At 43.4% G+C, this 24,495-nt stretch overlaps 2 protein-coding genes across 2 annotated transcripts; one reads left to right on the forward strand and one right to left on the reverse strand.

Moving 5' to 3' along the window:
* Positions 1-369: 369 nt before the first annotated feature.
* On the reverse strand, positions 370-11,176 carry LOC142848264 (zinc finger protein with KRAB and SCAN domains 3-like). Its single transcript, XM_075970078.1, has 3 exons — positions 10,499-11,176; positions 7,872-8,028; positions 370-6,006 (listed from the first exon to the last, which is right to left on the reverse strand). The coding sequence occupies exons 1-3, from the start codon at positions 10,913-10,915 to the stop codon at positions 5,144-5,146; spliced, it is 1,437 nt and encodes a 478-aa protein (XP_075826193.1). The 5' UTR covers positions 10,916-11,176; the 3' UTR covers positions 370-5,143.
* Positions 11,177-20,495: 9,319 nt separating this feature from the next.
* Positions 20,496-23,089, forward strand: Nkapl (NFKB activating protein like). Its single transcript, XM_075970082.1, has one exon. It carries the CDS (start codon positions 20,551-20,553, stop codon positions 21,730-21,732), a length of 1,182 nt encoding a protein of 393 aa, XP_075826197.1. The 5' UTR covers positions 20,496-20,550; the 3' UTR covers positions 21,733-23,089.
* The last annotated feature ends 1,406 nt before the right edge of the window (positions 23,090-24,495 follow it).

Here is a 24,495-nt window from a genome sequence, read left to right on the forward strand (position 1 = left end):
ACTCTAATAAGAAAACACACAGAGTTTGTGAAAATATGATATCTTTTTGTGGATTTTTTTGTTTTTTTGGGGTTTTTTTTTGTTTTTTGGTTTTTGAGACAAGCTCTCATGTATCCTAGACTGACTTCAAACTGACTATTGAGCTGAGCTCCTGCCTCCACCTCAGAAACACTGGGAGCACAGTTCTGTAATACCACACCTGACTTTTCTGTGTTTAACTCTTAATCGAGAAAGAAGACAGAAACTTGCCACATTCAAACTCCAGCATCTTGGATTGACTGGTGTTCTAACCAAGCAAAAAGTATGAGTAGACACAAATGCAAAAACATCTTTTTGGTTTGTTTGTTTATTTGTTTGTTTTTGTTTTTTGAGACAGGGTTTTTCTGTAGCTTTGGAACCTGTCCTGGAACTAGCTCTTGTAGACTAGGCTGACCTCGAACTCACAGAGATCCGCCTGCCTCTGCCTCCGGAGCGCTGGGATTAAAGGTGTGAGCCACCCCTGCCCATCTGCAAAACCATCTTCCTATGGTCAGTGAGCCACTTAGTTTTATTATCAACTTGATACTAGAATCCAGGAGACTCAAGGAGGGATTATCTAGACTAGGTTGCCCTGTGGGCTTCTCTACAAGGGATAATCTGGGTTGTGTTAATCACGGTGTGAAGACTCACCCTTTGTGGGTGGCACTATCCCCTAGGAAGGGAATTCTGAAGTCTAAGAGTGGAGAACTCTAGCTGAGAACTGGCAGGCATGCACTGATTCTTTGCTCTCTGCTCCTGACTGTGGATGTGATATGACCAGCTGCTTCAAGTTCCCGCCACCCTGAGCTTGCCACAATGACAGGCTGTAGCCTGGAATTGAAAGCCAAACAAACCCTTTCTTCCATGAGCTGCTTTAGTCAGAGTATTCTATCACAGACACATAAAACTCACAAAAAAACAAGTCATCTGGAACAAGTTTCTGTGATAGAAATTATTGAAATGTGCAGACAGGACATAAAACTGACTGAAAAAAACTTTGCTGAGATGAATCTGCTAAATTTACTTTTGACTATCATGAGAAAAACAAAGATGAATTAAAAGACAAAGTAGTTGCCTAAGTTTCTTGGTAGATGAAGTCCTTATTGATCTTTAGGAAGATGACGGCACAGATTGGATTGAAGGAGAGCAACAGCATCCTAAAGCTGTAAGAAACCTATAAGCACAATCTTTACAATTAACAAACTTCTCGTTGAGGTTTTAGATAACAAAATGTTTAATCTCCAGTATGCATTTCCAGAGTATCTACATAACACTTCTTGCTCATATAAGCATATGCTCACAATCTTAAGAGGTAAGTTATAAACCCTATTTCTATTTTCCAGTAAAGGAAGAGGCAGAGAAAACCTTTTATAGTAATACCCATTCCTTGCCAAGATAAAGAAGAAATCTAGCTGGGTCTGGTGATATCAATTCAATCTACAATCCCAGCTACAGAGGTTGAGGAAGGTGGATCAATAGTTCAAGGCCAACCTGAGCATGGGCTATAGGAGCCAATTCAAGGCCTGCCTGGCCAGCTTGGTAAGAAGTATGATCCAACCTCAAAATAAAAAGCAAAAAGAGGCATAAGGACAGCTCAGTGGTAGAACACTTCAGATGCTTATGTTCCTTGGCTAAATCCCAGCACTAGAAAATAATTTTAAATGAGAAAAAGAAGAAATTTAGAAGGGCCACTCACTGAAAGGTTTTACCATTCTACCTGAGTAAGGAAAAGTACCATAACCAATTTCTTACTCAAATAGGAGACAGGAAAATGGATAAGTTAGTTCATGTTGTGGGATAATCTTTTTGTACACTGTGAAGATATGACTTTGCCAAGGCACCTTCTCATTGATTTTCTTAAGGAGCTGAGTGGCCAATAGGTAGGCAGGAGAGGATAGGCAGGATTTCCAGGGAGAGAGAAAAGGAGGAAAAATCCAGGTGCATAGATTTTGCCTGCAGACTGGGACCACATCAGATCATACCAAGGAGAGGTAAATGTCCTACATGGCAGACTGTATATTAAAAAATATAGGTTGTTACAAGAGCTAGTTGGAAACAAGCCTAAGGTAAAGGCCAAGCTTTTATAATTAATAGTAAGTCTCCACGTTGTTATTTGGGAGCTGGCAATCCAAAGATAGTTCAACAAGAAAGTTTGCTACACATTCAGGCATTGAAGTACATTCATTTAATGCAAGTACTCAGATCTCGGTAAGTTCAATGCCAGTCTGGTCTACATAGTGAGTTCCTGCCTAGCCAGGGCCACACGAAAGGACCAGATTCTAAATAAATAAACAAACAAACAGATAATAAATGAATGAATGAATGAATAAATAAATAAATAGAGAAAGAAAGGAACAGAAGAAAATAGATAGGTTGTTTCACTTCAGTTGGAAGAGTCAACCAGTCAACACAAAATTCCTAAAAATTATTTAGCAAAACATGCAAAGTAGCATTTTTTTTGTGCTTTGTAAGTCCATCCCAGTGTCTGGAATAGTAGGCTCTAAAAACACTTTTCTATATTTCCCTCTTCGGCAGAAAGGCTTTGGGGTCAAATGCCTCAAAGAAGCAAAGGGTTTCTTTGTTAATGGAAGTCACATTGCCCCAAGTTTCCTGATTTGTAAAAGGCCTTCACAAGCATTCAAGCAATAGCCAAGCAAATTAAAGACCAAAGAAAAGTAAGCCAAGAAGCCCATAAAGAATGTTGAAGTTTCAGGGTTATAAGCAAATATTTTTTAAAGTATTTTATTGTCACGTAACTTATTTTAAATCTGCTTGACTTTTATATCATGTCTCAACTTGGCTTTAAACAGGTGAACCTGGAACAATATTAAAGGAGAAGAGAAATTGCCTAGTAGCTTCATGAAGATAGTATAAGTAAGAAAAAAATTAAATGCTAGAAGATTCCATGGATAAGTCTAAAAAAGTTTGGAAGGCTAAGTTAATTTTAATAAGACAGAAATGAAGGCAATGAAAGATTATAGGGAATTATTAAAGGGAGAGTTTTTTAAGTTTTGAAGCCAGAGACTTCAAAGCAGGAATTCAAAAACAGGTACTGTTTTTGAGCAAACAAGAACAGCATGCTGATAATTTACTAAAGTCTGATGTCATTTCACAAATGACTGACACCGTCTTCTGAGGTATAAGAAGAAAACCACAGATGATTGGACTGAACTATTTGAGTTATCATTTAAAAAAAAACCTTACTTCTTACAATCAACTTGCTGCACTGAGCCCTGACTGCCCAGGTTTGCCTGTGAGCACTTTCCACCAAAGATTCTCAACCTGCTTCCTAGCAGACGTGTTTTCTCCACTGGGGTTAATACACCTCACCCATTACTGTTCTTCTACTTTCAACCCATAGGCCAGTTTTGAAGGCATAAATAATAATGATGACTATTTGATGTGAAGCTTCTGACCTGGAGGAAGTTTGATTAGCTGACACAAGTCTAGAGTGAGTTTTATACAAAGAGGAGAGGGATACCCAATGTGTGCTAAAATTGGCTAGGCTCAAGGTATGGAAAAAGTGAGAAACAGGATGTTGAGTGTGATCATCTATTTTCATTGTTAACTTGACTGGATTTTAAATCCCCTAGGAGACACAGCTCAGGCAAGTCTGTGAGAGGGAATCCAGAGAGCTTTCATCCAGGAGAGAAGACCCAGCCTGAATGTGGGCAGCACCATCCCAAGGCCCGAGGTCCAGAAATGAATTAAAAGGGGAAAGTGGAAGACAGCAGAACATCGGTATTGACCTCTGCTTCCTGTCTTCAGGCAGAGTGCCACCAGCTGTCTCGTGTTTCTGCTATCATGCCTACTTCACCATATTGTATCCGTTCAAAGCATGAACCCAAACAAGCCATTTCCTCCTTAAATTGTTTTTCTCAGGTTTTTTTTTTTTTCACAGCCCTGAGAAAAGTAACACACATTGAGCAGTACAGAACGGACATCAACTGTATCATCATTCGCAGTGCTGGCTAGTTTTATGTCAGCTCAACACAAAATAGTCATTTGGGAAAAAGGCACCTCAACCTATAAAATGCTGCTACCAGTCTGGCCTGTAGTGCAAGCCTAGGGGGTATTTTCTTGATTGATGATTGCTGTCAGAGGCCCAGCTCACTGTGGGTGGTGCCACCACAGGGCTGGTGGTCCTGGGTACTAACATGCAGCAGGACGAGAATGCCATTAGGAGCAAGCCAGCAGGCAGCATTCTTCCATGGCCTCTACTTCAGTGCGCCAGCCCTGACTTCCTTCAGTGATGGAGTGTAACAAATGATTCTAAGCTGAAATAAACTCCCAGCCACCCACCCGAGGTTGCTTTTTGTCATGGTGTCTTTCACAGCAATGGAAACTCTAACTATTTTGCCCTATGAAGATAGGATTGCTATTTATTTGCCTGACTGAAAACGTTCACTGTAAAGAGAGAAAAACTAAATGTTTCATGAGTGTGCACTGATGGAGTTTTACAGACAGGGAAGTCTCCCTGTGCCTTCAGAAGACACAGGTAGCATTCTTACTATACTCTTTATCCCCATGAAGATATATGGCATCACCAAGTCAAATTCTGTAACATTACTTAGCATGAAAACTGTAGGATGGATTCAGAGTATAGAACCTTAGCAAACACAAACATCCCGTGAGAGTTTCTTCAGAAATCTAGACATGGATTTTCAGAGATTTGACGGTCATTTCATCAGTCCCTGTAGTAAATATTCACTAACACAAGGCACAACAGGAGGGCCAGGACCTCAGAAATCTGACCAAAACATCAAAGAGTCATGTTGACAAGCAAATGGTACAAAGAGTCTGCCCCCCAAATCTGGAACCATCCATCCAGGAGAAAAATGTGCTAGCTAAGGGCAACTATTCTGGAAGACCTTGTAGATCCACAGATTGGGAACAAGAGACTCCAGTGCCCCCTAATCCAGAGAATGCTCCCATATCTCCTTATTAGCGGGTATTATTCTAGTTGCTTTTAGAACAGAAAAGATAATTCACCTCAGCCAGATTATACCATCTAACACTAGCTGGTGTGTATGGGCAACATCCTCCCTTCTGCAGTCAGCAAGGGCTCCAGAGAGCCTTCAGCTCGCTGACAAGCAGGTACCAACTCTGGCAGGGATGGTACAGGTCACTGTGATGCAATCTTTTTCCCCACGTGGCTTCTCTGATGTTGAACAAGGTATGAAGTTCGGGTAAAGCCTTTTCCACATGTGTTACACTGGTAGGGCTTCTCGCCAGTGTGGATTTTTTTATGTTCGATAAGACTTCGATTCTGAATGAAGCTTCTCTCACACTCATTGCACTGGTGAATCACGGGAGTTTCAGTACCATCCCGCTGGCTTTCCACCTTACTCTGACTTCTCCAAACCTCTCCAGGCAAAGACTTGGGAGCAGTTTTAGCCCCGTGGATCCTCTGGTGTCTCAAGAGATGTGAGCTACGCCTAAAGGCTTTGCCACACAAGTTGCACTGGAACGGCTTCTCCCCGGTGTGGATTTTGTGATGCTCAATGAGGCTGCAGCTCTGGGTGAAGGTCTTCCCACAGTCATCACACTCGTAGGGCTTTTCCCCGGTGTGGGTTCGCTGGTGCTTGATGAGGTTTGAGCTGTGACTGAAGACCTTGCCACATTCTTCACACTCATATGGCTTCTCACCAGTGTGAACCCGCTGATGAATGACAAGGGCGGAGCTCCCAATGAAGGTCTTCCCACAGTCTTCGCACTCGTAGGGCTTCTCTCCAGTGTGGATTCTCTTGTGTTTGGTCAGGCCTGAACTTTGAGCAAAACTCTTCCCACATTCATGGCAATAGTGTCGCCTGTTCTTTGCGGCGTTCGTCTGTGTTGCCTGTAACTTGCCTTCCTGTTCACTGGCTTCTGCACCTGCAGGAATCTGAACAGTGTCTCCTGCCAGGACGCTCACTGGCTGCTCGGGCTTTTGTTCTGTGTACTCCTCAACTGGAGGCAAGCCCGTGGTTTCAGTCTTCATTTCCACACCTGAAACACAATTGTCAGGAAGTGTTTACTAAGGCTGCAAGGGAGAAAGCTCTGAGAAAAACAGCAAGGAGGCAAAAGTTATAGAGCTCCCTGAATGCCAAAGAGAAATATTTAAAGTAAATATTTAATAGTTAATTTATTTTTAACAAATAAGATAGTATGTTATTAATTATTTATTAATATGTTGATTAATTTTAAAATTTAATATAATCTAGAGTATATCAATTAAACATTTTTATGTTTAAATTTGATATTTCAATGCAAAAATAACGGTGGGAATAAAGGGAACAACAGGAGTGCTGGGGAGGAAAGAAACCTGATAGGAACTGGGATTCAATGGAAAAACAGGAAGTGGGGGAAGGTGGTGAGGACCAAGACCATGAAACCCAATGACGAGCCAATCAGCATAAAAATCCCTAAAAACCATTTAATAAAACATGAAAAGCGTCATTTTTGGTACTTTATAAATCCTTTCCAGTGTCCTGGACAGTGGGTTCTAAAACTATTTCTCTGTATTCCCCTCCTCTCTAGACAGGCTTTAGGCTCAGGATCCCCAGGTGAGGACCATAGACTCTAAGAACAGTGAGGCTGAGATGTACACTAATATTAAATAGACCTCAGATATACACCTAAGATACTAAAGGTGGGACAAAAGCAACATAAGCAGCAAGTGAAAATCTTTCTGAAACACGTTCTAATAAACTAAGGAAGTAAGGACTCCAAAAAGTCAATCAGCGGTCGGTGATACGCATTTTCACCTCTGTTCAAATAATCACTGACAAGGGGCTTTCTAAGGTGGAGACACCATCAAAGAACTCCACGCCTTGCAAAGTTCAGTAGGTTATATTTACAGCAGTTCTACTATTGCTGGGTGTGGTGGTCTGAATGAGAACAGCTTCCATAGGCTCAAATGGTTTGAATACTTGGTACCCAGTTGATGGAACTGTCTGGGAAGGACTAGGAGGTATAGTCTTATGGGAGGAGGTGTCTCACTGGGGTGGACTTTGAAGTTTCAAATGCCTATACCCTCCCAGGTAGCTCTCTCTGCCTCATGCCTATGAATCAAAATGCAAGCTCTCAGCTACGATGCCAGTGCCATGCCCATGCCTGCATGCCTGCTGCCATACCCCCCACCATAACGGCCATGAACTCTAACCCTTTGAAATTGTAAGCAAGCCCCAATAAGCTCTTTCTTCTATAAGTTGCCTTGATTGTGGTGTCTTCTCACAACAACAGAAAAGTAACTAAGACACGGGGGTACTCTGACTTTACAAATTGTACTTTGTTTTCTTTGTAGCACTCTTAAATATCCAAAATTACACTATTGACTTTTTTGTTATCTTGTACCACTAGAATATAAATCTACCAGAGCGAAAATTCAGTTTTATTGATGGTTCTATTCCCAGTACCAAACAACAATGCAATGGTAGAGAGGCCTCTAAAGATACCTATACCTACCTATATACCTACATACATATATACAACATATACACACCAAACTGAGATCAGTATGTTGCTAAAACTAGATTAATTGCTTCTAAATATCAATTTTAATTGCATCTTAAGATTCACGGGATTGGTTAGGAAAGCTTTCTGTTTTCTTTTTAATTTCCCCTTTTCAGTCTTAGAAATAATTGGTGGTGGGCATAGAAAGTAATTGTCAAATAGACCCATCTTTTAGGTGACCATTAAATGAAAGTAAATTAAGTCTTTATAATAATTTACACAATGTAGGACTGGGAATGTGGTACCTCAGTGATAGCATGTTCACTTAGCATGTATAAAGCACTGAGTTGAATCCCTCCCATCACACACACACACACAAACACACACACACACACACACACACACTCACATTCTCTCACCTCTTGCTTGTAAGGGTGAACACTCTGAAGATTCCTGAGATGAATGCTTGAGTGGACTCTTCCTTGTCTGGGAGTGGCTACTTTGTGAGTTCTGGGATGGCTTCAACAATGCCCCGTTGCAGCAGAGACGTTCTCGACTCCATTCGCCATTTGGGACCTAAAAGTCATTCATTTACTTTTATTTATTCAACCAAACTTTCCCATCACACTCTGTGTGAGGACTTTCTCTTACCATGCACTGATTCTAAGAGCTTTGTGAATATTAACTCATTGAAATACAGACAGCCCTGTGAAGTATTGGGAGCAGAGCAAGAAGGTCCTTGCACCCACAGATCTCCAGAGAATCCAGAAATGTTAAGCGTACAGGATCATCTTTCCAAAGGGAAAGATAAAAAACCTGTTCTTCCAACCAGAAAGCTGAGAACTGGAAGTGATTAATGTCCTGGTGATCTGTGTTATCTGTTGGGTCAGGCCATAGTAAACTCTTACTACCAAGACTGAAGGGGGCTAGTAATCTAAATGACCCTTAGAGCCAGAGGGTCCCCCAAGTTCCCACAATGACTAATATCCCAAATGATCTCTATGGTATCTGCATGACTGAGACCAGGCCAGACCCTTAGGCTGTTAAGATAGTGCAGGTCGCCTATCTCTAGAACCCATTCTCTCTCTTTTTTTTTATTTTCGAGACAGGGTTTCTCTGTAGCTTTTGGTTCCTATCCTAGCACTAGCTCTTGTAATCCAGGCTGGCCTCGAACTCACAGAGATCCGCCAGCCTCTGCCTCCCGAGTGCTGGGATTAAAGGCATGTGCCACCACTGCCCGGCTTAGAACCCATTCTCTTGGAAGACATGACAAGTACCCTGAGTTGAGTCTCAATGTAATTAGGCTTCCTTGTGCACTGGGAATTGTATCACACCAGCAAACTTTTCTAAACTATTCCGGGCTCTAATACACTGGAAATAAAGAGCCTGCTATTAGACTCCCCAAAGTCTGATCCAGGTTGAGGAAATCAATTTGCATCAGGTTTTCATTCTTATCTCTTCTTGGAGTTCACTTTCCTGTATGGCAGCTGCAGGGACCCTCCCCATTCAGTGAAATATGGGATTGTTTGGAATTTTGTAGCTGAAACTGAGGCCCAGATTAAGCAGCTTGTCCATGTCATTGAGCTCCTAAGTAGCAACGCGACAGTGGGAGCTAAGGCAGAACAGCCACAGAGCTTATGGATTAACCATCTTTTTTTGCTCCCTTGCTCTGTCTCTCTACCCTTATGAAGCTGATGGGAAAATCTATAGAAGTATTAATATCTTGTCTGAAAAATAAACATAGTAATTTCCACTGAACAGGGGTTTTAAGAAACAAATTTGATTGCAGTATGTGAAACCAACTAAGACAGAACGTAATAGGTGGTGGATCCTCATTAAAGTTTAGTTTCCTTGCAGGCACATATAGTAAAATGATGCTCAGAATTTCTTACATCTTTTACAAAGTCTTGAACTGACTGTCCACTGTTACAGAGCTCAGGACAGCAGCTCTAAGGCCAGAATCTTGGTCTCCTGATCACTAGTTAGAAGGTTCTAATCACATGTCCTCTGATGCAAGGACACTGGAGGCTGAAGAAAGGAAATCTCCTAAAAGAGGCCAAAATGTATTTACATGTGTAGATTGGTGCTGCCCCAACCTTATCAAGAGATGTTTTTCTACACAGTTGGCAGCAGTTAACATGGAGACTCAGAACTGTCAAAGAGCTGAGAATAAATGGCTATTGAGTACTTATCCTTAAATAGCACATGTACACCAACCTCTACCTCTCATGGCTCAGGGAACCTCATGAAAGACAGGGCAGAAAGAACCTGGGATGGGGAAGAGTATTGCAAAATGCTACTTTCTGGAAAAGACATGGCTACTGACTCAGGAGCTCACTGCAGCTGTGTGAACAAGATCAGACAACATCATCAGTCAACATTCCAGCGAGTGCTACTAACTGGACTTAGCAGGTTACAAAGAGGAGGGTTATATAAAGGGGGGAAAATATAATGGAGACACATAGTTAATGTGTACAGACTTCTCCCCCCTCCCCCCCCCCACACACCGGTATTGTTTTTAAGGCCAGAAGATGGAAGTTAAAACCAGGCCATTTTCTACCAGAGGATCAAACAAGGGGTCCATGAATTTGGACAGGAAAAAAACTTTCTAGATTCTAGGAAAACTGTGGAATTTCCCTCCACTGTCAATGAGAACAACAAAGCAAGGTGGCTAAGGACGACAGCACTGAAGATGCTGTCACATGTGACAAGCCAAGAAAACACGTATCAAGTCGTTTGTACCCACTGTGCTCAAGCCTGTCCTCGGGTCTTACTCAGCACACCGGTTAGGAGTTCACATCTAACCTCCACCACTCTGCTCGACACAGTCTACCCGAGCTGCGCTAGCTCTGAGTTCTCCCCAATCCTTGTACTTTCCTTCGTGCTTTTAACTATTCTGAGAGGTCCAGGCCACCTCGCTGTTGCCTCAGGTTCCCAGTTCAGACTGAGACTTCGCAGGCTCTAAGCAATGCCTCCCTTGGATCTTGCTCGAGGTTTCTGGAAGGCACAGGGCATAGGTCTCAGACCCTAAACCTGTTCCTTCTACCTGTGGAGGCGTCTCGTCCAGCTGCCTCTCCAAGTACTCCAACAGCGCCACCACCTCCTCCCCGCTGTCGGGGTGCTGCTCGCGCACCCAGGCCTGCAGCTCCCTTGGCAGGATGGTCAGGAACTGCTCCAGCACCAGCAGCTCCAGAATCTGCTCTTTGCTGTGCATATCTGGCCGCAGCCACTGTCTGCAGAGCTCTCGGAGCCGGCTAAGCGCCTGCCGGGGTCCAGCAGCCTCTGGGTAGCGGAAAGCGCGGAAGCGCTTGCGGGAGCGGTCGGATGCAGGGAAGCTCAGCCAACTGGCCTCCTCTGCCAAGGAGGAGACCTCTTCCTGTTCCACGTTCACCACCAGAAGCCCACCCCCCTCTTCTGCCGATGGAGCGATTAGGGCTGCGCTCGCCTGTGGCTCTCTAGCCATTCTGCGCCAAGCCTTGGCTCACGCAAGCTGCAAGCTGCGGATCCTCAGAGGATCCTCTGAAGATGGGAACTCAGTATGGATCTGTCTCCTCCTCTAGTTCCCCGGGACACACGGAGGCACAGCTGCACTGATATCTCCGACAAGCCTTGCCTTTGCGGAATCCTCCTTTGCACTCCAACCTAACCCCACAACAAATATTCCCAATGAATGCCCCGGTCAAATAAACTACATCCAGACACTGGCTGGAGCACAGGAAACATTGTGGAAACCCAAGCCACTTCCTGGGCTCTCTAGGATGCTCTTCTCAGTGGTTCTATCCGAATTAACTCATTAGTGTCTCTATCAGTACCTCAATTCAAGGGAGGATTGTTCGGGGAAGGATTAGAGCCCAGGGTCATACTGGTGTGTATATTTAAGTCCAGGAAATAAGTTGCCAGGGAGCTTTGATTGTTTTCCGATCTAAAGCTTACCTTCATGGTTGTCACAATGCTGACATTAAAATTTAACTAGGAAGTAGACTTTGAAGAAAACAAAGTTGGGACCTGATAAAAAATTTGGTACCTCTTAGAAACCACGAAAGAAGCAGGACACTCACTTGTCTGGAGAGTGTCCCGACCTCTTCCTGCCTCTCCCTTTCATGCCCCTCCGGGCCAAACTATCTGAGAGAAAATCATCCCGACCGTGACTCATGTCCCCACTGCCCACCATTTTGTGGACCGGTAAAGCGCCAGTGCGGCCCCTGCTATGACACCTGCCCAAATAGCTAGAGTCCCAACTCTGCTGAGCGCAGACTCCCAAACCTGAGAAAGGCAAACTGTCGTCCATTAAAAGGAACCCAATACACAGGTCAGCCAGGAGCAATAAACTTTATTTCGACCCTGATTAGAACAAAACGACTGTTGTGATGGGGCAAGATGGTGCACAAGCTCCTCCATCCTAGATTCCTGCTGAGGCCGTTTCCAGGTTTAACTAGAATCTGATCTCCTTGGGGTATCTTATGGAAAACTACCCAACTCTCTGCTGGGAACCAAAGGTCAGGATGTCCTATCTAACATACCTAACCTTTGTTGAAATTGCTTGTTTGTGCGGAACTGCCTCCAGCTAACCCTTTATCTTAGTTGTCTATTTGTGCAGAGTCCCCCTTAGGTTGGCTAACCTCTTATCTGAGCTTCTGTTAAAACTGCTGGCTTCAAATTGCTCACTCTGCGGAAGTCCCCATTCAGCTGCCTGGGGGAAGCCTCAAGAGGTCTCTACCCTTTAAAACCTCTTGTTCTAGACAGTACACCACACCTAGCTCTCATGAACACTTGGGTGTGGTACCAGCCAGCTGAATGAAGACTTCAATTGGCTATAGGCTGTGTCTGAGGGGCCAAGTCTGGTAAGCTTCCCATCACTGTAAAAAGATACAGCTGAGACAATGGGAAAAACTAGAGGGCAGTAATATTAAGCATTTATTGGCAATTTAACTATTAGAATGATCCTATCATTTTTATAAGATTTATTTTTATTTATGTGAGTCTGTCATATGTGTGTATGCCATACATGTGCTAATGTTTGTGAAAACCAGAAGAGGATATCAGGTCAGTCAGAGCTGCAGGCAAGTGTGACTCAAACTCAGGTCCTGTTGAAAGACCCGGAGAAATCCAGACCCCTCTAGCAGAAAGAATAGGGCCCAAAATCTAGCAGGGAGAGAAGAACCAAAAATCTAGGTTAGCCGGTTCAGTGACTCTGTTCCAGGAATTAGCTGACCATAAAGTTAGATTATAATCTTGAGAATAGTCTTGAGAAATGGGGAGTTAGCCCCTTGTGATGATCACTGGTATTTTTGGAATTTACCAATGACGCCCTCCCTTTGGGCTGTAGTTTCTTCCCCTAAATACCCCCTGTTGTAACAAGAGCAGCGGGCTACGTTCCTGGCACCTGGCCGCCCGCACAGCTAGCTTTATAGCCAAAATAATTACACGGAAACTCTATTCTTTTAAACACTGCTTGGCCCATTAGTTTCAAGCTCTTACTGGCTAACTCTCACATCTTGCTTTAACCCATTTCTAATAATGTGTGTAGCACCACAAGGTGACTTACTAGGGAAGATCTTAACCTGCGTCTGTGTAGGATGGGAGAATCATGGAGACTGCCTGACTAGGCTTCTTTCTCCCAGCATTCTTTTCTATCTACTCCGCCTACCTAATTTTCTGTCCTATTAAAGGGCCAAGGCAGTCTCTTTATTTAACCAATAAAATTAACAGAAGACTCTCCCCCATCAATCCCCTCTCCCAGTTACTCGGGGTCAAACTCCTCTACCCCTTTGTGGGATATGAGTCTCGGCCCCAGTGCGCTGGTTCCTGTCCTGTCAATAAACCTCATGTGATTGCAGCAAGGATGATCTTTTGTGAGTTCCTGGGGAGTCGTGTTGTCCCGAGATTTGAGTGAGAGTCTCCCCACTCTGGGGGTCTTTCACTGTCATGGTTAGGGTTACTTTTGCTGTGATAAACACCATGACCAAAAACTACATGGGGAGGAAAGGGGTTATTTGGCTTACAAATTCTAATTATAATCCATTGTGAAGTCAGGGCAAAAACTCAAGGCAAAAATGCAGAGAACTGAAGCAGAGTCCTTAAAGGAACACTGCTGAGTCCGTGGAAGAATGCTCCTTACTGGTTTGCTCTCCTGGTTCGTTTGGTTTGCTTTTTTTATATATCTCAGGACTACCTGCCCAGGGATGGCAGAGCCCACAGTGGTCCAGCTCTTTCACATCAATCATCTGCCAGGAAAATGCCACACAGACTTGTCTACAGGTCAGAATGATAGGGGCATTGTTTTCAACTGAGATTCCCTCTTCTTAGATGATGCTAGGTTTGTCAAATTGGCAAAAATCAACCAACAACGGTCCTCTGGGAGAAAAGCAAATGATCTTGACTACTGAAATATCTCTCCTGCCTCTCTATAATTTTTTAAATCATTTATTAGAACTTTATATTGAAATATCTGTATACATGTATGAGACAATATGATGTCTGAGGTTTGCTGAAGCAAATACTTATCAAAAAAAGGAAGAAAGAAACAAATGACACAATCATGGTAATTGTTGAAGCTGGGTGAGAGGCATATTGAGATCCAATGTAATGTTCTGTATAGAGCTACAAAAATGTTTCCACAGTAATTTTTTAATTAAACAAAATCCTACCTTCCTTGATTAATGAATAGTTCAATACAAAAACTATTAAGTAAGTCTAAAAGAGATGGGATAGGAGATAGCAGTTCATCCCAGAGTGAAGGTCCATTCTGGCTTAACCAGTTAATATTCATCTTGTCAGTTTGAGTAGATTCAGAAGAACCTAGGAGATCAATAATACACACACCTTCTAGATTGGCCATAAAAGCCACAACCCCACAAGCAGTACAATGTTTTGATGGATTTCTTATATGATGACGTAATTTGGATGGAAGTGGAAACCAGGAGACAAAGCCTAACTGGAGTAGGAAGGTCTTTGAGATTTTGTCCTTAGGGGCTGTGTCCTTTTCTTTGCTTCCTAGTTGGCCAACACATGTGAAGAGCCCCTGCTTCATGCTACTGCCACCATTCCTTCTCTGCCTCAGGGGACTGAAACCCACCTAAAACCATGAGCCAAAATAAGTCTTTCTTCCCAAGCTGTTTCTGTTGGGGATTTTGTCAGAGTGTCACAAAATTAACTAATATACCAGTGCTGTTAATTACTGTCTTATAGCTGTGGCAAACACCTGACAACAAGAAGCAGCTTAAGAAAAGTGTATTTGGCCTCTCAGCTTGAGGGTGCAGTCCATTATGGGAGGACCATGGCAACAGAAACAGCAGGAAGCTACTTAGCCATGTCTATGTCTTGGTATATCAATATCGGGAAGCAGGGAAAGATGAATTCTGATGCCCATCTGCCGTTCTTCTAGTTCTCTTTTATTTTATCTGGGATTCTGGCCTATGGGACAGTGCCACCCCTCAGCCTTGGTGGTCCCTTCTTCCTCAGCCAGTCCTTTCAGGAAAAGCCAGCACAACAGACACAACCAAGGGTACTCTGAATTAGTACCACCAGGTATTTATTTATTTGGGATAGGTATGTGTACACACACTTGAGCACATGTTTCCAAATGTGGAGGCCACAGAAAAATGTTTAAAAGCATTTAAGTTCCGTTGGCCCAGGGCTCACAAAGTAGGCTAGGCTAACTGGCCAATAAGCCTCGGGGATCCACCCATCTCCACCTCCTCGGCACCGGAATTACAATAGTTTTTACATGAGTCCTCATCTTTCACAGCAAGCACTTTGCTGACTGGGTTGTGCTAGCACCACACACACACACACACACACACACACACACACACATGCACGCACACCACATACACACATCTTAATTTAATGAAGTTAATTACCACACCAGTCATAACATATAAGGACTGAGCCCAGTGAGAGAAGTGAAAAGAGATGTGGAAACTGATATAAACAAGATTAATTAACCAAACAAATACTAGAGATATTAGTACCTTTTTACTCTCTTGGAAGTTATAAATATTGGAAAAACTCAAAATGTATCCTGTAGTATTAGATTGGGATTGAGATGTCAGTGTGAACCAAGGTCTCACTACCTGTAGTAACCTCCGGAAATGAACATAGGTATCCAGATGTGCTGTTTAGTTTTTTAGCTATTTGACACCAACTAGGATCATCTGGGAAGTGCGAAACTGAGTGGAGCAAGTGTCTCCATCAGAGTCTCTGTAAGGTAGACTGTGAAGGCATTTTCTTCATTAATTCTTGATGTGGGGAGACCTGTATCACTAGCGCCAGTGCCGTCTCTGAGGAGGTGGCCCTGGGTTGTATAAAAATGCAAGCCAAGTGAGTCATGAGGAGTGAACCAACAAGCAGTATTCCTCCATGATCTCTGCTTCAGTTTCTGCCTCCAGGTTCCTGGCTTTACTTCTCAGGTTACTTTTGTTCATGGCGTTTTATCACAGGAAAAGAAAGCAAACTAAGACACCAGATATACAGAACATATACACATGAGTATGCACATGTGCGCACACACACACACACACAACACACAAAACACGAAACAGGAGTCTTTCAGAGACAAAAACTAGCATATCCAGAACTGAGCAGTGTTCATATATCTCAGTCTTTTTTATTACTATAACTAAAAACTATAAACTGAATGGCTTATAAACAACAGAAATTTATTTCTCATGGTTCTGGAATATGAGAAGCTACAAGAGCTTTTCATTCTCAACTGAAGGTATCATCTAGCTAGAGAAAGGGCAAGGCAGCTCTCTGAGACATCTTTTTAACAGCACTGACTCCAAACATGAAGGCTAAGCCCTCACGCTAATAATTTCCAAAGGCCCCACTTCCTAACACCAACACACTGGTAATAAGGTTTCAACATATGAATTTGAAAGAACAAACATGCAAGCCATTTATGGAGATTTGGCAAACAATATAGATTAAAGATATTATATACAACCCACAGTCATTAAATGAATTCTTGATTGTTTCCCATTTTTACAATTATTATTGTTTCATGTGCATGGGTGTTTTGCCTACATATATGTCTGTGTACCAAATGCATACCTTGTGCCTGAGAGGCCAAAAGAGGGCATCAGATTCCCTGGAACTGGAATTAGACTATTGTGAACTGCCACATGAGAGCTGGGAACTGAACTCAGGTCATCTGGAAGAGCAACCAGCGTGCTTATCCACTGAACATCTTTCCAGCCCGATTCTAGATCTTAAAATATGTTTTTATTTGAAGGATATTATTAGATCAGTATACCCTGTACCATTTCTATTCAATTTCATTTTATTTTATTGTTTAGGAGTCCTAGTATCAGAGCTCTGTGGTGACGTGTGCTTATAATCCAAACACTTCAGAGGTAGAGGTTGGAAGATCTGGAATTCAAAGTCAGCCTCAGCTACCTAGTGAGTCTGTAAGTCAGGCTAGGCTATGTGAAACTTTGTCTTAAATAAAAAAAAATTAGCAAGAACAGAGGGCTGAGGAAACAGTTCAGTTGTTAAAAGTACTTGTTGCCCTTGCAGAGGATCTGAGTTCGGTTCCCAGTACCCACACGAGGCAGTTCAAAACTGCCCGTAGCTGCAGTTATCGGGGGCCCAACATCCTTTTCTGACCTCTATAAGCACTACAGATGTATATACTCTCTCACGCACATAAACAAAATCCCTTTTAAAAAACAAAACAAAAACCAGGCAGAGCTTCAGCAAAGCATCATTCCTAGATTTTGACTCACCTTACTTTGGGAATTTTTCAGCTCAGCCTCCTAGATTGCAATCTAGTCTAGATTGCAATGACTGTCAGATTAGGGAATGATATCATACATGAAAGTTTGCCATTTCAGATTCTGGGATGTAAAGTGCCTTCAGGGGGTACTTCTAAATGACTGTGTTTCTGAAGAAATATCCCTAGAAAAAGAGGAAGCTTCCAGACCAATGCATCTATATCTCTGGAGCAGAAGACTGTGAAACCAAGGAAAACAAGACTCTGGAATTATCCTTTACCTATTTACTTACTTATTTCCCATTATCAGAAACTTAAGCTCTAACTTTGGTTCCAGAAGTAATCTGGATTTTGCTTCCAATAGGGACAAACAGGCTTGTTTGGTGAGTCACCAGAAACTGAGCCTTTGGATTTACGAACACCAGGCATACTCCGCCGCTACTAAGCAACACTCTGAAAACTCTTCTGCTTTTTGATGCAGAATCTCATCAAGTTGCCATAAGACCCTGAACCAGCGATCACCTTGCCGCAGTTTCCTTGGTTGCTAGGCTGCAGACCTGCAACACGAGGAAGCTTACTAGTGCCTTTGGAGTAGGGCGTAGGGGTAAGCAGGAGTCCTTCACTAAGCAGAAAGGTGGAGGCAGAAATGAAAGTGGGAATGGTGAACCACGTGGCAGTAAAACACAAAAACCCAAAAGAAGAGATGGTTGTGTTGGAGAGTTCAAGTCCACTGGGAAAGACAAGACTCAATCCAAATTTAGATTAAAATCAGATGAATTTATTCTTACTGGTAGTGTTGTGCCCAGATTATGACCCCCAGAGAGAGACCACCAGCGAGGCCCAGACTGTAATAAGCGAGGTTTAATTAGCATAATACAAACATGTTTGGAAACCATCTCTGACCCCGCTGCAGTGAGGTAGAGAGGAGTTAAAAGTTCCTTTGTGGGGTTAGCTTATTTTAAAGGCAAGAATCCCAAGCAGCCTTTCTAGGCGGTGGGGGGGGGGGGAGGGGGGAGGTCTGGCACAGGTGCAAAGTCTTTGCTTCTTTCCATCCTTCTTTGTTAGGGAGCAAGGCCATGCCACTCCTGAGTCAGGACATCCTTATCACCAGATGGTCCCATCCTGACTCTAGGCTTTGTAGTCTCCTGAGTCGGGAGGGGCCCACTACCCTTCCTGGGAGCGTGAAGCTAGCCTGGGGTTTCTAATTTTAAAATATTCTGTTAGGAAATTTCTTCTCGCCCCTTTGAGAATAAGGGGTGAGGGTCCCACAGTAACAGGAAGGACGGGCATTTTATAACCAAATCAAGAGCCATAGATGGTTAAGGGAAGCATATTTAAGGTGTCCATTACAATTATCTTATTTCTGTGGAATCCATGGCTGCGTGGGAAGTTGCTCTACTCCCCTTAACTGTCTCTCACTCCCATTACACAGGGATAGAGAGAACTGCTTTGTTCTTTTTCCCACAGGGATAAGCAGGTTAATGAAAGCCAGGGCAAGTGGTGACTTATCTCATAGCAAGTACACCATGCTTTCATCCCTATCTCATAACAGTAACATCATTCTGCAGAGGATGCAGACAGCTACGCTAGGTGTTATTCTTTTATAAAGATATAAGGATGGGGGGGTCAGTCCCACGAGAGGCAGAGGTCCCATGAGGGGCAGCCACGGGTGACTTGAAGGCTCAGCAGGTCACCTTGGTGGGTAGGAGACTATGGTGGGTGACAGACAGAGAGATACATCATCATGCAGAGAGAGAGTTGGGTTATGGCATTTACTTACTGGGTTATGGAGGGGAAAGGGAAGGGGGAAGAAGAGAGAGAGGCAGAGAGAGAGAGTATGAGAGAATTAGAGAGAGGGGAAATGATGTGGGAGAGAGAGAGGGAGAGGGAGAGGGAGAGAGAGGGAGAGAGAGAGAGAGAGAGAGAGAGAGAGAGAGAGAGAGCAAAAGTTACCTCTTCAGGAGAGAGAGAGAGAGCAAAAGTTACCTCTTCAGGAGAGAGAGAGCAGAGGGAGAGAGAGAGACAGAGAGAGAGCGTGAGAGAGCAGGAGAGCAGGCTGGAGAAGGCAGGAGATTAGCTTGCCTCTATGGAAGGGAAGGGTTGAAACTGGGGCAGGGTTTTTCTCTTAAAGAGACAGGGTACCCAGGTCAGCAGATCATAACACTAGGAACCTAGGGGAATTTTAAGGCAAAGATCAACAGCTAATTGAAGAACTAAAGTTCCTCCATTTTGTCCTCCGCTTCCATCTTGTGTCTTGTGTAAGCTATTTCCCGTAAAACATTCCAGTACTCAGAAATGGCTAGGGGCAAAAGTAACAGGGTAGCCATCTGAAAAGTACGGATGAATGTCCCTGTCTGAAGGTCAGCCAATAAAAAAATTGACAAGCAACAGGCAAGGTTTGAAAATGAAAATCTGTGAAAAGTCCCTAGATATGAGCCAATCAGGATTGAACCCTTTACCCCAAAGCCTGCTAATGTAACTTTCCTGGGGTTTGCCTTTAAATAATGCTCTCTAGAAGGGTGGGGTACCTCCTCTCGCTGATGCACTGAAGAGGTCCCTGCTGGGTTGCAATTATGTGCACGATAATAAACCTTGCTTTTGCATTTTGGTGAGTTGGTCTCCCTGGTGGTCTTGGGCCCCCCATGGACTGGGCACAACACTAATAAGGAGATGACTCATATAGAGTTAAATTTTCTTAGCCATCACAGGTGTGGTGATGAAAACCTTTAATTTTAGTGCTTGCATGGTAGAAAGAGGAGGATCAGAAGTTCAAGATCATCTTTTCCACCTAGTGAGCTCCAAGTCAGCTGGGCTGCAAATGCTCCACTTAATAATAATAGGAAATAGCGTGGTGGTGGTGGTGGAGCACGTCTTTAATTCCAGCACTCAGAAAGCAGAGGCAGGAGAATCTCTGCAAATTTGAGGCCAGTCTGGTCTACAAAGTGAGTTCCAGGACAACCAGGGCTGTAACACAGAGAAACCCTGTCTCAATAATAATAATAATAACGATGATGATGATGATAGAAAGTACATACATGCATAGATACATACAGCAGAAAGACAATGATAATTCCATTTGTTATCCCAAGGAGCTCAATGTAGGGAATGTAAATCGTGAAATGTGGTATGAGTGAGTCTATTTCCTTGAGGCTGAAGAGGGCATCTTGCGCAGACCCCTGGCCGCTTTCCCTTCCATCAGAGGCAGGCACCAGGTATGTACTAACCCTTCCCTGGGTCACGCTGCAGAATTGAGCCTAATGCGCGTGCGTGCTGTCCCTAGTGCGCCTGCGCAGTTCCTAGCGCGCTGGCCTGTGTGGTAGTCATGTGCTCTCCATGATGCGGCCCCTGGAGTAACCGCCCAGCCAAAGGTTTGAAGTCGGCCCATGTCGCCCGTGTCCCGATCCCGTCCTAATGAGGACACTCTGGGCTCTGAGAAACGACGGCGTGCCTCGGACAGCCCACCGTCGGTGTTACAGATTCGACGATCCCCTCGGGGAGGCGGTTTCGGTCTTCGGCTCAGCGGGTCCGAGGGGCTCGGCCCTCCGCGAGGTCCAGAGAGGCCCGGCCCCAGGTCTGGGGAGCGGCCGCCACCGCCAGGGATCCGCACATTTGCCGCCTCTTGGTCCTCCTCTTCCGTCTCTGGCTACCGTTACCACCATTATGCGGGAGAGCGTTTGTGGGCCGAGGACCAGGAGAAGGAAAAGGAGGAGAGCTGTCGGCAAAGGAGGCTGAAGGAAAGAGAGAGGATAGGAGAGCTGGGCGCGCCCGAGGTGTGGGGACTGTCCCCCAAGTTTCCTGAGCCAGATTCGGATGAACACACACCAGCTGAAGAGGAGGTGAAGAACCCGAAGAACAGCAGTTCAGACGTCGCCAGTGAAGAAAAAAGCACGAAGACCGGTCATTCAACAAAGAGAAAAAGGAAGAAAAAGCCCTCCAAACGGAAACGTAGAAAGTATTGTGACAGTGACAGCAATTCAGACTCTGACGTTCAGTCTAGCTCCTGGGGCGATAAAAGGAAAGTTAAAGCCAGGAAGAAAAAGAAGAAAAAGAAACACCGGGCAAAAGAACTCAAGAAGAGGAGGAGGACTAGAAAAGAATCCAGCGAGATACGCTGCGAAGCTTTAGAAAGGGAATTGCCAGAAGAGGCGTGGATGGAACAGTCAGTGAGTGCAGATGCCCTGGATTTAATAGGCCCCAAAGCACCGGTAATACATACCTCTCAGGATGAGAGACCTTTGAATTATGGCCACGCTCTGCTTCCAGGTGAAGGCGCAGCCATGGCTGAATATGTAAAAGCTGGAAAGCGTATCCCACGAAGGGGTGAAATTGGGTTGACGAGTGAAGAGATCGCCTCCTTTGAGGGTTCAGGTTACGTCATGAGTGGTAGCCGACATCGCCGGATGGAGGCTGTAAGGCTGCGGAAAGAGAACCAGATTTACAGTGCTGATGAGAAAAGAGCCCTTGCATCCTTTAACCAGGAAGAGAGGCGGAAGAGAGAGAATAAGATCCTAGCCAGTTTTCGAGAAATGGTATACAGAAAGACGAAAGGGAAGGATGACAAGTGAGAACTTGTTTGTTACTCTGCGGGACTTTTAAACAACAAAGGTTTTGTATGGCGAAAATAATAGTAAATAGTTCTACGGTTCCCCAGTGATACTGCGCTCACTATGCTACTAAGTACCCTAGGGAAACACTTTTTGAGACTTCACTAGAAAGTTTTACAAACATTTCAGGGAATGAGTAAAAAGGTGAATGTCACTCCATTCCCACCCCCTCTACAAAAGCAAATTGTCTTCCATATTCTTTTGTGGTTTTGTGCATATGCAAGGTATTTTGCGGAACAAAAGTTAGTACTACTAAACGAAGAGTGCCCCATCCCATCTGTTACTGTGATCCTCTCCCCTCCCCCACCAGGAGTTTACCTTTTGGTCATTTGCCCCAGAAAGACAAAAAGAACTTGAGAGCTATACCCGAGAAAATAACCATTTGGACCTATCTGGATTCAGTGGACTGTGTTCTGCTGGCTGTAGTTACCACACTTGGTAAAAGAAACTGAGTTTTGTAACAGAAAAGCCTGGGAAACTATGTTTCCAGCATAATGTTAATAGAATTTGGGCTTTTTCTCTTTTTCCATGACTCGTTTTCTTAGAGTGGTTTCCCTTATAGAAAGAAAGAACTGCCAAATCTCTTGAACGAATATTTCCTTTTGAAGTGGTTGGGTGTTTTCTTACTTTAATACAATGTTGTTTCTTCATAATAAGAAAGTAGCACCATCAGCTGTGTGCACTGTAAAATTAGGAGAGTCTTGCTCTTTCTCTGACCCTGTGCCAGTTTTCCTCTGATCCCTCTTACTGCCAATGGGAAGATCCTGGGTTTGGGTTTGGCCAAAATGGTATGCATATAACCAAATTACAGTGGTATTTAAGGCTAATGATAACACTATTCTGGTAATTTGTTAATATGTACTCTTGCTTAATTTATTGATATGATAGAACTTTTATAACCACTTTTTGAAAGATGAGTTCATAAATTTTGAACATCAGAGCCTAGTTTAGTCTGAAAGTAGATATATAGATCTACTTTATATATATTGTGTTTACCTGCAGTCATTAAGAAGCTGAGGTATTTTCTCCCAGAAGCAGTACTTGAGAGTAGTTTCTTCTCCATGTGTATTACTACATTACTGAAAGTTTTATCCGCTATTAATTTAAGACAATCTTATTGGAGTAAGTTGTTTCACAGTAGTTTGTTTACGATGTCATATTTATTTCCAGATTTTTGTGTATTTCTCATATTTCTTCACTGAGTTCTTCCAGTGAAGTATTTAGAATCATCTTTATGTGAAGCATTTTTTTATCTTTTTATTGAAAAAATTTCTGCCTCCCATTTCCTTCCCCCTCCTCCCACTCTTCTCCCCTCCCCCACTCTTCCCCCCCCCCATTCCCTCTCCCTCTCCAGTCTGAAGAGCAGTCCAGATTCCCTGCCCTGTGGGAAGTCCGAGGTCCTCCCCCCTCCATTCAGGTCCAGGAAGGTGAGCATCCCAACAGACTAGGCTCCCACAAAGCCAGTTCATGCAGTAGGATCAAAACCCAGTGCCATTGTCCTTGGCTTCTCATCAGCCCTCATTGTCCGCCATGTTCAGAGAGTCCAGTCTTTGTTTTTCTGGTCAGTGAAAGTGGATTTTCCCTGTTTATTTTATTTTCCCTTGTCAAGAGTAAAGCATCGCTTCTTTTTCGGTATTTCTTATTTTGTAGTCCTTGTAATATAAAGTGTTCACTCTAGTGTTTGGTGGTTTTATTTGGGGAATGTTGGTCTTCTTATTCATCATAAAAGCTCTTAAGTAATAAAAAGTTAACTTCTTATCAACTGTCTTACAAATGCTTCTCTGTCACTTTTCTTTACTTGGTTTTCTGATCTTTGTCTTTGTTGCTTGGGAAAATGAACCAGCTGACTGAGCAGCTACAGCTTCAAAGTACATACAACTTACACACATGGATGTGTAGAGGGACCTGGCTGGTACATCTGCCTTAAAGGAGATGTGAAATTTGATTGTATATCATCTTTGCCTGGATATAAACTGAGAACAGCATTTAATTTGAAGTGATTTTTCAAGGAATTAATTGTGTGTTGTAGAATAAAAATAAGACAAAATGGCTAACATTTGAAGAAATCATTAGAATCACACACACACACACACACACCCTTTGAGAGGCTTATCTCATGCTATATCCCAAGCTAGCCTCAAACTCCAGGTAATCCTCCTACCTCAGCTGCGGTTACACTCTGCTTGGCTTTTAGAATCAGTTAATTAGTAAACTCTGCTGATACAGAAAGTTGATCAAGTGTCCAGAATTGAACTGAGTTTTAGTGCAGAGAAACTGAATTAGTGTCTCTGCTGCTGATCAACTTCCCATTGTAAATATCTAAAGCACAATATCCTCATAGGCCATTATTTTATGAGTTCACAAAAATACAGCATTTCACAAAGTGTGAAAATCACATAAGGTGAAGGGTGTGTGTATGTGTTTGTTTGGTTTTTTAAAGCAGGGTTTCTCTCTGTCCTGGAACTTACTCTATAGTCTAGGCAGGCCTTGAACTCAGACATCCACCTGCCTCTGAGTGCTGGGATTAAAGGTATATGCTACCACAGTCCAGCAATTTTTTTCTTTTAATATCTCTAGCATTGATCTGGAAAAATGGCTCCCTGGTCAAGGGCAGTAGCTATTTTTTTAGAGGTCATGGGTTCAGTTCCCAGATCCACATGAATGCTCACAGCAGTCTATACCCCCAGTTAAGGAGCTCCAATGCCATCTTCTGTCTTCTGCAGG

This window comes from Microtus pennsylvanicus, chromosome 4 (assembly GCF_037038515.1).
Source record: "Microtus pennsylvanicus isolate mMicPen1 chromosome 4, mMicPen1.hap1, whole genome shotgun sequence".
Taxonomy (NCBI): Eukaryota; Metazoa; Chordata; class Mammalia; order Rodentia; family Cricetidae; genus Microtus; species Microtus pennsylvanicus.